The 14853-nt window shown below is 40.7% G+C and overlaps 1 protein-coding gene across 1 annotated transcript; it reads right to left on the bottom strand.

Moving 5' to 3' along the window:
• Window positions 1–6631: 6631 nt before the first annotated feature.
• Window positions 6632–12686, bottom strand: LOC115168693 (glutathione S-transferase Mu 3). The gene is made up of 8 exons (XM_029724189.1): window positions 12506–12686; window positions 11882–11957; window positions 11729–11793; window positions 11561–11642; window positions 11173–11270; window positions 7582–7677; window positions 7345–7455; window positions 6632–7136 (listed from the first exon to the last, which is right to left on the bottom strand). The coding sequence occupies exons 1-8, from the start codon at window positions 12539–12541 to the stop codon at window positions 7041–7043; spliced, it is 660 nt and encodes a 219-aa protein (XP_029580049.1). The 5' UTR covers window positions 12542–12686; the 3' UTR covers window positions 6632–7040.
• Between the last annotated feature and the right edge of the window lie 2167 nt (window positions 12687–14853).

The raw sequence follows: 14853 nt of genomic DNA, 5'->3' as shown, positions 1-14853 counted from the left end.
CAAACAACTACCTCTTCCCCTACTGTATTTATTTATTTTATTTATTTTATTTTGCTCCTTTGCGCCCCATTATTTCTATTTCTACTTTGCACTTTCTTCTACTACAAATCTACCATTCCAGTGTTTTACTTGCTATATTGTATTTACTTTGCCACCATGGCCTTTTTTGCCTTTACCTCCCTTATCTCACCTCATTTGCTCACATTGTACATAGACTTATTTTTCTACTGTATTATTGACTGTATATTTGTTTTACTCCATGTGTAACTCTGTGTTGTTGTATGTTGTCGAACTGCTTTGCTTTATCTTGGCCAGGTCGCAATTGTAAATGAGAACTTGTTCTCAACTTGCCTACCTGGTTAAATAAAGGTGAAATAAAAATTAAAAAATTAAAAAAATAATATGATCTAGCACCTAATATCAAGGGTATCCACAGAAAACTGTTACAACAGTCTACTCTGCAATCCTACAACTCCCTTAGTCCAGCTGTTTTCAACTTTTTGTTGATACTGGTATAGTGCACTTCACAGATGCTTGTTGATCTAGTGTCAGACGACATATAGTAATGTTGTAGTGCCTATAAGTACACAGAAGAGTCCGTACTGGTTGACGTGTGTGTTGTAGAGGGTTCTCTCAGGAGGATCCTCCCTCTCAGAGGTTCAGTATGGTCCAGGCCCAGTGCCAAGTCCATATACAGTGAGTTCACAGTTCACACCTCAATCTTGTTTACCCAATGAGGGAATCATTTTGGTAAGCACTAGGCCTAATGATTCAATTCAATATTTCAATAAGCACTAGGCCTAATGATTCAATTCAATCTTTCAATAAGCACTAGGCCTAATGATTCAATTCAATACTTCAATAAGCACTAGACCTAATGATTCAATTCAATACTTCAATAAGCGCTAGACCTAATGATTCAATTCAATATTTCAATAAGCACTAGACCTAATGATTAAATTCAATATTTCAATAAACACTAGGCCTAATGATTCAATTCAATATTTCAATAAGCACTAGACCTAATGATTCAATTCAATCTTTCAATAAGCACTAGACCTAATGATTCAATTCAATCTTTCAATAAGCACTAGACCTAATGATTCAATTCAATATTTTAGCTCAAAGGAAGGAGAATTCAGAAACAATGAACAAACAACCGTACAACTTCCAGTGCAGGGTGTAGGTAAGGTTAATTATGAAAATTCAGATTGAAATATATTGTGTGGATCTGGTATGATTTTTCCGTCATGTAGAATAGGAGTTATGTCTCCCTACAACTCTGCTTAGCAGCTCCTGTTCACATTCTATTCTATTCCATTCTAGGACCTGTTTTGCGTGTGAGTTGGACTGGGCCAGGAGGAGCGCAGCCTGGATGACTGGAGGCTAAGTGCCTGGTCTGGGGACAGGAGATGATCCTGGAGGTCCAGGGAAGATGCCTCCAAATGCCTGGTCTGGGGACAGGAGATGATCCTGGAGGTCCAGGGAAGATGCCTCCAAATGCCTGGTCTGGGGACAGGAGATGATCCTGGAGGTCCAGGGAAGATGCCTCCAAATGCCTGGTCTGGGGACAGGAGATGATCCTGGAGGTCCAGGGAAGATGCCTCCAAATGCCTAGTCTGGGGACAGGAGATGATCCTGGAGGTCCAGGGAAGATGCCTCCAAATGCCTGGTCTGGGGACAGGAGATGATCCTGGAGGTCCAGGGAAGATGCCTCCAAATGCCTAGTCTGGGGACAGGAGATGATCCTGGAGGTCCAGGGAGGATGCCTCCAAATGCCTGGTCTGGGGACAGGAGATGATCCTGGAGGTCCAGGGAGGATGCCTCCAAATGCCTGGTCTGGGGACAGGAGATGATCCTGGAGGTCCAGGGAAGACGCCTCCATCTCGACGACGTCGAGACCAAGGTAGCTAACTGTCACCTGTCTCCAAACAATGTACAATGTATCAAAATGTATATATTGTTGTTTGTAAATGGAGACCAAGGTTTCTGTCTCTGTAATTAGATGTGTTGTCAATAACAGATATGACTGTGTGTTGTGTGTCTGTATCGTCTCTGTCTGTATGGAATACTGGTGACAGACTATCCTGTGGAGATCAAATAGGGGCGGCAGGAAGCCTAGTGGTTAGAGTGTTGGGCCAGTAACCGAAAGGTTGCGTTTTAGGGAGGTCATACAGGCACGTGGAGGCCACACACACTACTGAGCCTCATTTTGACTTGTTTTAAGGACATTACATCGAAGTTGGATCAGCCTGTAGTGTGGTTTTCCAAATCCAGACCTCCATGGGTTGATAAATTGGATTTCCATTGATTATTTTTTGTGTGATTTTGTTGTCAGCACATTCAACTATGTAAAGAAAAAAGCATTTAATAAGATTATTTCTTTCATTCAGATCTAGGATGTGTTATTTTAGTGTTCCCTTTATTTTTTTGAGCAGTATATATATATAGTACCAGCAGTGGTGTTAAGCACTTTAGTAAAAATACTTTAAATTACTACTTTAGTAGTTTCTTGTGGTATCTGTACTTTACTTTACTATTTATATTTTTGAGTACTTTTACTTCACTACATTCCTAAAGAAAATAATGTACTTTTTACTCCATACATTTTACCTGACATCCACAAGTACTTAGTACTGCTTAGCAGGACAGGAAAATGGTCCAATTCACACACTTATCAAGACAACACATGGTCATCCCTTCTGCCTCTGATCTGGCAGACTCACTAAACAAAAATGCATCTTTTGTCAATTATTTCTGTGTTGGAGTGTGCCCCTGGCAATCCATACATTTTTAAAAGAGAGAATGGTGCTGCCTGCTTTGCTCAGTAGAAGGAATTTGAAACAATTTATACTTTTACTTTTGATACTTAAGTATATTTTAGCAATTACATTTACTTTTGATACTTATATATATATTTACAACCAAATACTTTTAGACTTTTACTCAAGTAGTATTTTACTTGAGTAACTTTCTATTAAGGTATCTATACCTTTACTCAAGTATGACAATTGGGTACTTTTTCCACAAAAGTTTGGACACACCTACTCATAAAGGGTTTATCTTTATTTTTACTATTTTCTACATTGTAGAATAATAGTGACGACATCAAAACTATGAAATAACACGTATAGAATCATGTAGTAACCAAAAAAGTGTTAAACAAATCAAAATGTATTTTATACTTGAGATTCTTCAAAGTAGCCACCCTTTGACTTGATGACAGATGTGCACACTCTTGGCATTCTCTCAACCAGGTTCATGAGGTAGTCACCTGGAATGCATTTCAATTAGCGGGTGTGCCTTGTTAAAATTTAATTTGTGGAATTTCTTTCTTTAAATCATTTGAGCCAATCAGTTGTATTGTGATAAGGTAGGGGTGGTATACAGAAGATAGCCCTATTTGGTAAAAGACCAAGTCCATATTATGGCAAGAACAGCTCAAATAAGCAAAGAGAAATGACAGTCAATCATTACTTTAAGACATGAAGGTCAGTCAATCCAGAAAATGTCAAGAACTTTGAAAGTTTCTTCAAGTGCAGTCACAAAAACCATCAAGCGCTATGATGAAACTGGCTCTCATGAGCACCGCCACAGGAAAGGAAAAACCCAGACTTACCTCCGCTGCAGAGGATAAGGTTATTAGAGTTACCAGCCTCAGAAATTGCAGCCCAAATAAATGATTCACAGGGTTCAAGTAACAGACATCTCAACATCAACTGTTCAGAGGAGACTGAGTGAATCAGGCCATGGTTGAATTGCTGCAAAGAAACCACTACTAAAGGACACCAATAATAAGACGAGACTTGCTTGGGACAATAAACTCAAGCAATGGATATTAGAGCGGTGGAAATCTGTCCTTTGGTGTGATGAATCCAAATTTGAGATTTTTGAACCAAACGCAGTGTCTTTGTGAGACACAGAGTAGGTGAACGGATGACCTCCGCATGTATGGTTCCAATCGTGAAGCATGGAGGAGGAGGTGTGATGGTGTGGGGGTGCTTAGCTGGTGACACTGTTGGTGATTTATTTTGAATTCAAGGCACACTTAACCAGCATGGCTACCACAGCATTCTGCAGCGATACGCCATCCCTTCTGGTTTGCGCTTTGTGGGACTAGCATTTGTTTTTCAACAGGACAATGACCCAACACACCTCCAGGCTGTGTAAGGGCTATTTGACCAAGAAGGAGAGTGATGGAGTGCTGCATCAGATGACCTGGCCTCAACAATCACCCAACCTCAACCCAAATGAGATGAGTTTTGGATGAGTTGGACCGCAGAGTGAAGGAAAACCAGTCAACAAGTGCTCAGGAGATGTAGGAACTCCTTCAAGACTGTTGGAAAAGCATTCCTCACAATGCTGGTTGAGAGAATGCCAAGAGTGTGCAAAGCTCTCATCAAGGCAAAGGGTGGCTACTTTGAAGAATCTAAAATCTAAAATATATTTTGATTTGTTTAACACTTTTTTTGGTTACTACATGATTCCATAAGTGCTATTTCTATGGGTTATGGGTTCTGCGATTAGTGAAAAATAAACTCAGTGGTTTATAGAAGAGAAAAATGCATTATAGTCATGTTTGGTATGTGTATTCAGGTGAAACTGTTGAGCGTGAAAATCCCAGCGGCATTGCCATTCTTGACACACCCAAACAGGTTCTCCAGGCATCTACTACCATACCCCGTTCAATGTTTGGTCTTGCCCAAACTTGAGATCAGGGCTCTGTGCAGGCCAATCAATTTATTCCACACTGATCTTGACAAACCATTTCTCTATGGACCTCACTTTGTGCATGGGGGCATTGTCATCCTGAAACAGGAAAGGGCCTTCCCCAAACTGTTGCCACAAAATTGGAAGCACAGAATCATCTAGAATGTAATTGTTTGCTGTAGCATTACGATTTCTCTTCACTGGAACTAAGGGGCCTAGCCCGAACCATGAAAAACAGCCTCAGACCATTATTCCTCCTCCACCAAACTTTACAGTTAGCACTATGCATTCTCCTGGCATCCGTCAAACCCAGATTTGTCCGTCAGACTGCCAAGTTACATCAATAAGGTATCATAGCATTCACCTGGTCAGTCTGTCAAAGAAAGGTGTTCCTAATATTTTATACACTGAGTGTATGTTCTTTTTCCTTCTTCTAGGTAATGGACAAGTCAGGGCAGAGGTGGAGAGTCCGTAGTGAACATGGTAAGGAGGGTCATGTTGCCAAGAATGTTCTGGAGCCTCGGGATGGAGGGGAATTCTGGGATGAGGACCAGGAGGTGCGATTCCCTCCAGTCCAGACCTCCAGATGTTAAAGCATGGCTGGAGTACAAGTCCTTCTCCAAAATGTAAGACATCACATGCACTCTTTTTTTTTTTTTTTACCACAGATCGGCAAGCAACTGACGAATGAGGGAGCAGCTAAGGTATGGTGTTTTCTCCTTAGGAGGACTGCTTACATTAAAACTAGCACTGTCAAACTAGTCTCAAGGAGCAGGGACATGGTACGGACTAGAACAAGTCTGCAGACCAGAGGTAGAGGAACACTACTAAATAACATTTTATGTTGTCTACTGCTATGGATGACCAGAGATGAGATGTTGGATGTGTTTATGAAGGCTTCATAAACGGCTCTGTGTTGTCAGAACTGTTCATAGCCTGGCCGTGCTGAACGGTGCTCTACTCCTAGGGATGACCAGAGATGAGGACGGTGTGTCCAGAGGAGTGCTGCATCACCTTCCGGAGACACCTGAAACCCCCCCTCTTTAAGGAATACCTGGGATAGGATAAAGTAATCCTTCTACCCCCCCCTTAAAAGATTTAGATGCACTATTGTAAAGTGGTTGTTCCACTGGATATCATGAGGTGAATGCACCAATTTGTAAGTCGCTCTGGATAAGAGCGTCTGCTAAATTACTTAAATGTAAATGTAGGAAGAGTGTTCTTTCAGCTGCAGGCCATCAAGTCCTCCATAGCTGTAGCATAACAGGCCCACACACAGAAATACTGTACCTCATGGACTGAGCAAGCTATATTTATCTAAGTGTTTGGGTGTGTTTCGGGTCATTTCTACTACTGACAAATTCAAGATAAAGGAAATGCATCATCTGTGAGGGAGATAAATGACAACCAGTCTTTTCCATGTTGTCGACAGCAGCTTTCCAGTGAATCCGACGGCTATGGCCCTTAGACTGACTCGTCACAAATAACCAAGAGCCTACGGAGGAAGAACTATTTAACCTTATAATTTTATAGACGTCCCGTAGAATGGAGCGATGACTTAAGCAATACAAATGAGTAGCCAAACGGATGTAATTACTTTGTTAATTTGACTTAATACTCCTAGCCACTTGTGAGCCACATGTTGGATTGTACAGTTTATTTCAGTAATTCTGAATATCCACATTCCAAGAATGAAGGAACAAATTGACAAGCTTCAAAGTGTCCTCAATGTTCACACATTGGACAATGAGATATATGTAATAGTTTCCCCTTTGCTCGTATCATGAAAACAATATATTTTGCATATTCGGGTAACATCATCCTGAGAATACATTTACATTTAAGTCATTTAGCAGACGCTCTTATCCAGAGCGACTTCCAAATTGGTGCATTCACCTTAAATAAAGTGATGACACTGACATTTAATGAAAAACATCATTTTTATTAATTCAAAAAGGTTCTAATTATCACTTTAAACATTTCTGCTTTTAGTACCCCCCCCCCCCCCAAAAAAGTACAAAACAAAATCATATGTCAGGACAGTAAATGCTTTTAGCCATTCAAACATTAGTTACTCAATTCCAAAGACTTGTATAAATTTTCCTCCATGCCAATACTCAACCAGCAGCCAGATTCTGATATTTTGACACTATAAATGGGATTAAAGAACAGAATTGGGCTGCCTGTGTAAACCTTAGCGTAGCTAGTCTATCAAATGGTTCATCCAGCATACTCCTAGATGTCTTTACAGGTCCCATGACCCCAGTGGGTACAGAACTAACTCTCCTATATCTAATAATATGATCAATGTTTTCCAGTCATTGGTTTCTTTACTCTTTCTTGTTGCCCCACTTGGCCATCTTGTTATTGACAGGAGTCTTTATGAAGCGGCTAGACTTCATGTAGGCTGCAATCTTCTCCAGAGCCTGTTGAGAAAGAGAATTCAGCTTCAAGTCAGTGGAGTCAACAACAGAAGTTTAAAGCAGCGGGTATCATCTTATTCTGTGTAGATTTGTATTTTTATTTTTTTAATCCTTCGAATTGAAAGGGAACCCTTTCAGTTACAATGGGCTTTAATAAAAACAGCAAGAGGTAATCATAATAATCCCCAATATACAAAATTACAATCCTGACCTCGAAGCGGTCTACAAGTTCCTGTAGGTTCTTGAAGTCATCCAGGCACTTGGAGTCAAACATTATATGTTGATCCAAAAGCTCATACATGATGAAGTCCACAAAGGTGATCTGATTGAGGGGAAGCAACAGAGCAATTATTCATTTTCCAGAGACTGAGCGTCTTCTCTCCTGGCTGGCACCATTGGTGCATTACGTGTCTCACTGCAGTGACTAGCTAATGGAAGTGCATCATACCGTGTCACCAGCAAACCACTTCCTGGTTCCTAGGAACTCCGAGAACTGCTTCAGTGTTCCGGGAAGTCTCTCTGTGTAGCCTGGCTTCATCTTGTCCTGCGGGAGAATTCAGGCGGGGAGTTATACTCCAGATGATCTAGGGTCACTCAGTATCAAGATGAGTCTTGGGGAATGAAAACTAGAACATAGGAAGGTATTGTACTGTTATGAAATCGGGTGAGTAGCACGAGGTCCTTATAGCTGGCTGCAAACCCAGATCACATCGAAACAACAATATCCATAATTACAAGAGATCCATAGACGGGTTGGTTGTTTAAACGAAACAGTGTGAAACTATGGGGCAAAAAAAGAAGGACTGGGTTGGCTTAGACTGTAGACACTTGTCTCAAATACATTGTTAGCAGTTGTTGGTTAGCTAGCTAGTGAATTTTCCACATTAGCATGGACATGAAGTCTCTCAAAAAGAGCCACAGTACCTCACAGCAGTTTCTTCTCATGGTTGGTGACCATCCAGAATCACAACTCACAAACGTCTGCCCCATTGAAGCGTTGTTTGTGACGTTGTCAACTAACCCATCTATATCGTATGCAATATATATTTTTGCTGCCACTCAGCTGCGTGTAACATCCGTTTTTAATAGTTTACTCTGTCGTCTCTCCATCTCTCCTCTTGAGGCTGCGTCCCACACCAAGCCCCGCCCCCCCCAAGCAGCTCAGTTCCTCCTCCCCGCGGTTAAATTCACGAGAAGTTAGCATGATGTTGTGTTAGGTCAAATGCAGACAACCGATTGTTCCAAACAAGGATGCTGCTTTCCACTGCCTCTTAATTTAAAAATTGTTATATTTCTGATTCCAACATTCAGTGTTTTAAACTACAGGTAACTGTCCAAAATAATGGAAACACTTGAGTAAATGAGGAATACAAAGTATATATTAAAGGCAGGTGCTTCCACAAAGGTGTTGTTCCTGAGTTAATTAAGCAATTAACATCCCATCATGCTTAGGGTCATGTATAAAAATACTGGGCAGGGCATTATTTTGGCTACCATGGCTATACCCCCATAGGATGACAACAACCCTTATCCACAGGGCACTGAATGGTTTGATGAGCATGAAAACGATGTAAACCATATGCCACGGTCTCAGTCACCAGATCAACCCAATTTAACACTTATGCGAGATTCTGGAGTGGTGCCTGAGACAGCGGTTTCCATCAACAAAACAAAATTATGGAATTTCTCATTGAAGATTATTGGAGGGTTGCGACACCAGAGTTCCAGAGACTTGTAGAATCTATGCCAAGGTGCATTGACGCCATTCTGGCTCGTGGTGGCCCAATGCCCTGTTAAGACACTGCTGGGGTTTCCTTTATTTTGGTAGTTGCATGTATAATCGCAAGTCAAATAGCAAATCGCAATATTTAGTCCAAAAAATGTAATCGCAACTAAATGTTTTGCCCATATCGTGCAGCCCTACTGCCCTCCTTGACAATGTAACCACCGTTAAAACTATTTAAAAAAAAAAAATAATAATAATAATAATAATAATAATAATAATTCGATAGCTCCATTTCAAGCTACCTGTGGAGTGAGTTTATGGTACCTTCTTAAAGTGATGCTCCAGAGCTTTTGTATCACTTCAAAAGTAGTGCTCACGAGCCAAAACGGGTCCCTGAAAATTGTGCACTATGTCATCCATTCCGTATGATATGTTACGTCCTGCAATTTTTTTTTTTTTTACATTTCTTACAATGTTACGAATTTGTAAGTGCTTAAGATCCCAGACTGCATCTAACTCTGTTACATTGGCAGAGTCAGTCTTTGGTACTTACAGATATACAGGACCAGTCAAAAGGTTGACACACCTACTCATTCAGGGGTTTTTATTTATTTTTTACTATTTTCTACATTGTAGAATAATAGTGAAGACAACAAAACTATGAAATGACACATATGGAATCATGTAGTAACCAAAAAGTGTTAAATTAAAATATATTTTGCAAAGCTGTAAAGGCACTCTTGGAAGTCTCTCAACCAGCTTCACCCCCACACCATTACACCTCCATGCTTCGCGGTGGGAAACCACACATGCGGAGAACCGTTCATCTACTCTGCGTCTCACAAAGACAAGGCGGTTGGAACCAACGTTCTCAAATTTGGACTCATCAGGTGTTGAGATGTGTCTGTTATCTGAACTCTGAAGCATTTACTTGGGCTGCAATTTCTGAGGCTTGTAACTCTAATGAACTTATCCTTTCCTGTGGCGATCCTCATCAGAGCCAGTTTCATCGTAGTTCTTGATGGTTTTTGCAACTGCACTTGAAGAAACTTTCAAAGTTCTTAATTTTCCGGATTGACTGACCTTCATGTCTTAAAGTAATGAGGGACTGTCGTTTCTCTTTGCTTATTTGAGATGTTCTTGCCATAATATTTATTTACTTAACCTTTATTTAACTAGGCAAGTTTCTAGGCAAAATTCTTATTTTCAATGGCAGTGGGTTAACTGCCTTGTTCAGGGGCAGAACGACAGATTTTTACCTTGTCAGCTCGGGGATTCGAACTTGCAACCTTTCGGTTACTAGTCCAACACTCAACCACTAGGCTACCCTGCCGCCCCAATATGGGCTTGGTCTTTTACCAAATGGGGCTTGGTCTTTTACCAAATGGGGCTTGGTCTTTTACCAAATGGGGCTCTCTTCTGTATACCACCCTACCTTGTCACAACAACTGATTGGCTCAAACGCATTGAGGAAAGAAATTCCACAAATTAACTAACAAGGCACACCTGTTAATTGAAATGCATTCCAGGTGACTACCTCATGAAGCTGGTTGAGAGAATGCCAAGAGTGTGCAAAGCTGTAATTTGTTTAACACTTATGGTTACTAAACGATTCCATGTGTTATTTCATAGTTTTGATGTCTTCACTATTATTCTACAATGTGGAAAATAGTAAAAATAAAAACCCTTGACTGAGTAGGTGTCTAAACTTTTGACTGGTACTATATTTATTTATTTTTAAAGAAAAAAGGCAGTGGCCAGTGCAAACTAAAAGTCCATAACGATGAAGTTTCATTTAGAAAGTGATGTGAAATAAGTCTTGAGTGATGCGTCAATGTCCAAGGCTGTGACTTACAAAGTCTATTGGGTCGCCTATTATCAAGTGAGTCTTTGGAATAATATTCAAGAGGTCAGTCAAAGGGGTGGGTATAATTTGTGGAACGTTCCAACAGGAATCTGTTCCAAAAAACGTAAAGTAAAAGGTTGCCAACCAACAACGCATACAAAGTAGCAACGCATACAAACCTAGCTAACTAGCTGCCGAATAGGCATCAACTCACCACGTAGCTTATTCTTAATGTTTGTCTATAGGCAACCAGAGTGAGGACAGACATTTTTCGGAATAAACATGATGAGTGAAAAACGCAATGAAATAGACCACTCCCTACCCGGTATCTTATTCTGCCGCTATACAGCTTTGCATGCGTTGTTTTTTTGGCAACCTTGTCATTTACGAAGTTTTTGGAATAGATTCCTGTTGGAACTTTCCACAAATTATACCCACCCCAGTCAAAGTGTAAGGTTGTCACTTACAAAGTCTGTGTAGCACATCATCACAAAGCCGTTCCGGAAGTCCATCGCCTGATTCTCAAGAATGTCCACACGAACCTTCTCGTCTTCGCTCTCCCCACCTACAAAAAAATAAAAAATATCACACAAGAGAAGACAATAGAACATTTATATTCTCAACTAAAAACGTACAGAACAGAGATATGGCAATTCCGTGGTCTAGTCGTAGCCTAGTTGTGTGTGTGTGTGTGTGTGTGTGTGTGTGTGTAAAGTACTGTGGTGTAGCACTAGAGCAATAAAGCCACTCTGAATGGCCTGATTGCAGTTTATCAGACAGTTCAGAGGTTGTGCTTGAGTGCAGTTTATCAGACAGTACAGAGGTTGTGCTTGAGTGCAGTTTATCAGACAGTACAGAGGTTGTGCTTGCGTGCGATGTATCTCATGATGGCATTGCTCTGGACAATCTTCCTGTCTCCGTCCTCCAGATAGGGCAGCTAGGGGGAAAACACGGCAACAGTCACAGTTGGTACGGTAGCAGCAGCGTGTGTTCGTTCAGCATATTATACATAGGGCTACTTACGTTGGGGAAGTCCATTCCCAGTTTGTGCTTCTCATCAAACCAGCAACTTTTGTCATAGTTTGGGGCTACAGAGAGACAGTTCGACAAAGTTAGAACTTTAATGTTCTCAACTTGATATTTTTCCCTTTAGGAATTCAACTAATTAAAATATACCTTCTCCGCAGGTGTAGAACTTGTCCTCATATTTAGTGTCAGTGTACTCCAGGAGCAGACGAATGGGCTGAGCAAGCTATTTAGAAAGAAAATATATATATATGGCACATATCAAACTTTTCTGCCAGAGGTCCTCATATCATGGATGAGACACTGCGACTATACTATGAACATTTAAATAGCAGGGTGTGTGTGTGTGTGTGTGTGAGCTAAATCTAAAATATTTCATATTGACAATCTGATATACTGACACGTGACGATTACGTTTGAACAAATTGCAGGTTACATTTTTTTCCCCTCAGACAAGCAGGTTGAGAATTTTTAACAAAGTAAACACGTGCTGCAAGTCGGCAATTTATAGTTACATAACACACATTTTTCTATTCGAGTCTTTGAAAATGTAACACAATAGCAATTTCTCGATTCAAACAATTAGACATGTGCACTGCATGACAATAATTGTATCCAACTATTATGAACAGCTTGAAATCACGCCGAATATTGGAAACAAAGTACCGTTACTATAACCTAGCACGACAGGCACACAAATGAATGGGGAAAACGCTGTTCATACCAACTATGCAACTGCGTGCAGAAAAACAAATAATACTATTAATTCCTTACCCCGCGAATATCCCAGTAAGCCAATTTCATTGCCATGTTGTACCTTTTCACGAACAAGGTAGTACAGAATACAGCACCGAGTTTATTGTAAACACAGACGAACAACGACGTTAAAATGACTTTTTGCAGCAGCCTATCGAGGTTTTATACCGAAGCGCTCACTGGCTGGAATGAGAAGTGTTATTACTGTTCTGCCAGCAACACAAACTACGACGTCACTTCCGTATGGTAATATTAACCTTCAGAAATAAAAGGCCCGCATTTCAAAACAAATAAACAAATAAAAATAACAAATGTATATAAGCTTCCAACAATGAAAAAAATACAATGTCGACACCCTACACCCAAAGAAGGGCACTGCGTTCATCCACCTCTGGCCTGCTCGCCTTCCTACCTCTGAGGAAGCACAGTTCCCGCTCAGCCCAGTCAAAACTGTTCGCCGCTCTGGCACCCCAATGGTGGAACAAGCTCCCTCACGACGCCAGGACAGCGGAGTCAATCACCACCTTCCGGAGACACCTGAAACCCCACCTCTTTAAGGAATACCTGGGATAGGATAAAGTAATCCTTCTAACCCCCCCCAAAAAAAGATCTAGATGCACTATTGTAAAGTGGTTGTTCCACTGGATATCATAAGGTGAATGCACCAATTTGTAAGTCACTCTGGATAAGAGCGTCTGCTAAATGACTTAAATGTAAATGTTAAATGGTATGTTGAGAATATTGTTCTGTAAGAGAGAAAATACACACCAGGGTGTCTACTAAGCAAATAGGAAGTGGGCTGGGTTGCATGGCCTGCTGCTGGCTTTTGTATCCCATGTACAGTCTATTACTGTATATTGCATCCGGGTCTATGGAGGGAGTGGAGAACAAAGTGCTGCTGGATATGTATGACACAGTCCCCCTCCAAAAACTAAACATATTTGGTTAGTAGAGACCCTACTGAGTCTTTCCCACCCCACTATAGCTGAGACAGGTAGAAAGAACCGTTTTCTCTCTACAAGCCAATAACCATCCTAAATGTATTGCATTTCAGTAAACGGAGTGGGTGGATTAAGGACTCACCAGTACTCTGTATTAACCTGTTTAGGATAGGGGGCAGTATTTTCACGGCCGGATAAAAAACGTACCCGATTTAATCTGGTTATTACTCCTGCCCAGAAACTAGAATATGCATATAATTGTTTGATTTGGATAGAAAACACCCTAAAGTTTCTAAAACGGTTTGAATGGTGTTTGTGAGTATAACAGAACTCATATGGCAGGCCAAAACCGGAGAAGATTCTATATGGGAAGTGCCTTCGAAGTACGGTAATGGAATATTTAGAAATGTTTTGTCACGATACGCGCTGGCCGAATATGTCATTTTCCAAAAGCCACTTTCCAAAAGCCCTACTGTTTTTCGCCCAGGGACTGCAGAGTCATCATTCCCCGTTCTGGCGCCTTCTGAGAGCCTTAGAAAATGTCACGTTACAGCAGAGATCCTCTATTTTCGATAAAGAGGCTACAGAAGGCCAAGAAATGGTCAGAGAGGGCACTTCCTGTATAGAATCTTCTCAGGTTTTGGCCTGCCATATGAGTTCTGTTATACTCACAGACACCATTCAAACAGTTTTAGAAACTTTAGGGTGTTTTCTATCCAAATCAAATAATTATATGCATATTCTAGTTTCTGGGCAGGAGTAATAACCAGATTAAATTGGGTACGTATTTATCCGGCCGTGAAAATACTGCCCCCTATCCTAAACAGGTTAAGGTTCAAGGACCTTGTATGTTATTTTCAGAGGTGGACTGGCTCTGGCAGCCAAAACAGCTAAATACTCCATCTAAATGTGAATCGATTCTCAATTGTGATACAATTCTAGAAACATAAAGCCCTTTACTTTCATATCACATAAAAAAAGAAAAGCTAAATATCCACTTACTGTACACTGTTTTAACCTGCTTTATCACAGTTGCAGAAGACAGTGTTTTTCAGTGACAACACATTTCTGGCGTCCTTCTTCCATTCCACACAGACGTTCCCTCTGTCTTCCGTCTGTCTTCCATAAACACTCACTGTAACATTGAGAAATGGCATTGTGGGAACACTAACCCAAACCCTATAAAGGTGTGTATCAATTGAGAATGTTTTCTCCCTCATATCAGAGTTAAGGTCCTTATGCTGCATGTTAATGTTCAGACCGAGCACCGGCGCTTTAAACAAAACTCCCCGTTCCCGAAGACACCTTCGTCCAATGACTCTTATGTGTTTTTTACATTTATTTTATTTCTCCTTTATTTAACCAGGTAGGCTAGTTGAGAACAAGTTCTCATTTACAACTGCGACCTGGCCAAGATAAAGCAAA

Source organism: Salmo trutta, chromosome 30 (assembly GCF_901001165.1).
Source record: "Salmo trutta chromosome 30, fSalTru1.1, whole genome shotgun sequence".
NCBI lineage: Eukaryota > Metazoa > Chordata > Actinopteri > Salmoniformes > Salmonidae > Salmo > Salmo trutta.
Note: the sequence above shows the minus strand (reverse complement) of the source record. Positions and strands in the feature narration are given on the sequence as shown.

Coding starts and splice junctions, on each gene's coding strand:
- LOC115168693 (XM_029724189.1), bottom strand. CDS start 12,541: ATGGCAATGAAATTGGCTTACTGGGATATTCGCGGG. Junction 11,958..12,505: donor CTTACTGGGATATTCGCGGG/GTAAGGAATTAA, acceptor CTTTCTAAATAG/CTTGCTCAGCCCATTCGTCT. Junction 11,794..11,881: donor GTTCTACACCTGCGGAGAAG/GTATATTTTAAT, acceptor GTCTCTCTGTAG/CCCCAAACTATGACAAAAGT.